Source organism: Mycteria americana, chromosome 9 (assembly GCF_035582795.1).
Source record: "Mycteria americana isolate JAX WOST 10 ecotype Jacksonville Zoo and Gardens chromosome 9, USCA_MyAme_1.0, whole genome shotgun sequence".
Lineage (NCBI taxonomy): Eukaryota > Metazoa > Chordata > Aves > Ciconiiformes > Ciconiidae > Mycteria > Mycteria americana.
This window is the reverse complement of record NC_134373.1, coordinates 1,541,790-1,544,468: the sequence shown is the minus strand read 5'-3', so window position 1 is coordinate 1,544,468 and position 2,679 is coordinate 1,541,790. Positions and strand designations below refer to the sequence as shown.

General features: G+C 45.1%; 1 protein-coding gene across 1 annotated transcript; it reads left to right on the top strand.

Annotated features, from left to right (window-relative positions):
- Positions 1–444: 444 nt before the first annotated feature.
- LOC142414409 (helix-loop-helix protein 13-like) lies at positions 445–2,430 on the top strand. The gene is made up of 2 exons (XM_075511611.1): positions 445–943; positions 2,393–2,430. The coding sequence occupies exons 1-2, from the start codon at positions 445–447 to the stop codon at positions 2,428–2,430; spliced, it is 537 nt and encodes a 178-aa protein (XP_075367726.1).
- Positions 2,431–2,679: the final 249 nt, after the last annotated feature.

The window sequence follows — 2,679 nt, the reverse complement described above, 5'->3', positions numbered from 1 at the left end:
ATGACAACAAAATCCCTGTGTGAACCCTACTCTAAATAGCAAGTGGAGAGACCGAACTTCTGGAAGAACTCAATAACTGCTTCAATGTATTTTCCAGGAGAAAGCCAAGAGAAAATTCATTCTCTGCTGTTACATTCATTCATACTGTTTTGTAGTCAACGGCTAATAAAAAGAGAAGCACGTGTACTAATTAGTTTTGAGTGGAGAAGAATAGGATCGTTCCCCTGCTGAGGAGCCACGAAGTATTTAAATCATGAGTCCCACTCGGATTTGCACTGGGGAAACTTTTGCGATAGCCTTCCTCAAGGACGCAACCAGGACTCTCTGCCCCCGATATTTTTTGGGGTGGGGGGCATGAATGAAATTGGACTCTGATTCTCCTGATAATCAGTTCAGTCTGAAGTTGTAGATAGTTCCGTTAGTTGCTTCAGGCTGGCAGAGAGGATGGAGGAGCTTCGTTACAGCTTCGAGCCGGAAGACTCCGCTCCCGAATTTCCCTTCTGGGACCAGGCAGATCCCAGCGCTCAGCTGGACGACTTCCTCCTGGACGGCTGCTCCCTGGCAGACCCCTTCTCCCCGTGGCCCTCCCCGGCTGGCCCGCCCGCCCCGGGGGAGGCGGCGGGCGGAGCGGCGGGGCGGGCGGGGGGTGCTGAAGTGGACAGCTCCCCGCCGCCCGCCGGCCGCCGCCAGCGGCACGCCGCCAACCTCCGCGAGAGGAAGAGGATGCTCAGCATCAACTCGGCCTTCCAGGAGCTCAGGGGCCACGTACCCACCTTCCCGTACGAGAGGCGCCTCTCCAAAATCGACACGCTCCGGCTGGCCATTGCCTACATCGCTCTCCTCGGCGAGGTCCTCCTCTCCGGGTGCGATCCCAAATCCTACGTGGAGCAGTGCCTGAAGAGCGGTTTGCAAAGCCAGCAGCGGGCAACCTGGAACACAAGCGGTGAGTGAGCGAAGGGTTGTATTTGCGGGGATCACAGCGATGCTTTGGGTTGCCAGTGGGAGTGAATCGGTCCGATCGCTTTTGGACAGCCACTTGTCGCGTTCAAATGGCTCTGACAACTCCTTATAAAAGGAGTAGCTAAGTAACGTCTCAATAAAAAAATCCAACCTTGTCTTCTGACTTTAAGGATCTTTTTCTTAAAAGAAAAAAGAGAAAAGAACAACTTACTAAGCTCATGGGAGTGGTTCCTTTTACAAACAAGATTAAAGATTTTGTTAACTCTCAGAATACATTTTTAGACTTTTTTTTGATTCTCTCAAAGTTGATCTTTTGTCATGCAAGCTGATGGAGCCTGTAGAGTTTTTCTTTATTTTCTTTAGAAGTTTTCTTTAGCTTGTACCTGACTGAGAAAAACACATGGCTTTGAACATAAACAGAATCTCATTTCTTAAAATACATATGTTCAAGTAACCAAGAGTTTCTCAGAAATATTACAGTTTGACACTGAAAACCGGGATACACATGACACTGCACTCAAATTCCAGGTTTGTTTCAAACTATAGGGGAGCAAACGCCTATTTGCAATTTGCATTCTTATATAATTATTTCTATCTTAAAGTGAAGGACTGTTATTCTGTTTTCTACTTGGCTTGTACTTACTCCTGACTTACGTGGGATTGAACTTTGTGCTTGCTTTCACCAGAATATGTTGCTTCATCAGTCCATAGTATGGTGAAGACGGGACATTGCCCATGTGCCCAACACAGGGCCTCAAGTCTCAGCTAGAAAGCAGCAGGTTTTGTGTTACTTAGCAATGCAGGGAGGAGCAGAGGGGGATTTTCAGTAGTTCCTGGCACTTTGCATTATAAGGTAATTAACTACCTTTCTAACTCCGTCCCTTTGCAGTGTAAGTTCCTTTGGATTTTGACACTTTTTGGAAATGAGCCTAGAAGCATATCACCCTTCAAAAAGTGCAGCATAAGTAGAGGAAAGTCGTTCCAAAGAATATTCCCCTTTCATTTCACAGGAAAGTGTCAAAGGGACAAAGCCTACAGGGAAAAAGCATTCAGTTTACTTTAAAGAAAAAGTTAATTAAGTCTTTTCTCCTTTCCTATTAATTTCCATTAGCTACATGACCGGGAAAATGAATCCTGATCACACCTCTCTTGACTACAGAGAACATTTATATTTTATTTTCCAGCTGCCTCCACCTTTAATAGATAAACAGGTTTTAAAACAACGCAAATGGCTCTCATAGGTATCACATCTTCTGTCAGGCTTTTAGTTAACTAATATTTCTGAAGAGCTCCACTTGGAAAGATATAAATGAATGAGGCTGCTTTTCTGGAGAGGCTGAATAGTTGACTTGTTAAAAGCTAATTTAAATGTTTTTAAATTCATGTGGTATGTCTTTACTTTGTTTTCCTTTCTCCCTTCTGTTCTGTGCAGATCTGACAGCCCGCCTGTCTTGGGTAAAGTGGGATTAAGCGGTACCCAAAAGAAAGATCTTTAAAGGCAGCATATTGCAAAACCTGATGACCTGACTGCTGGGTACCGGCTGTTAAATTCTCAGTGCTACAAGCAAAAGCATGGCACTTACAACTTTACTTATTGTCACAGATCACTTTCTCTCTGCATGTCCAGCATCCAGCCTCTTTTGATGTTAATTGATTGCTGTGTAGGACCTTCTGCTTCTCTTTCTTCTAGTTTCTCACACATGTGTGGACTCTCTTGCA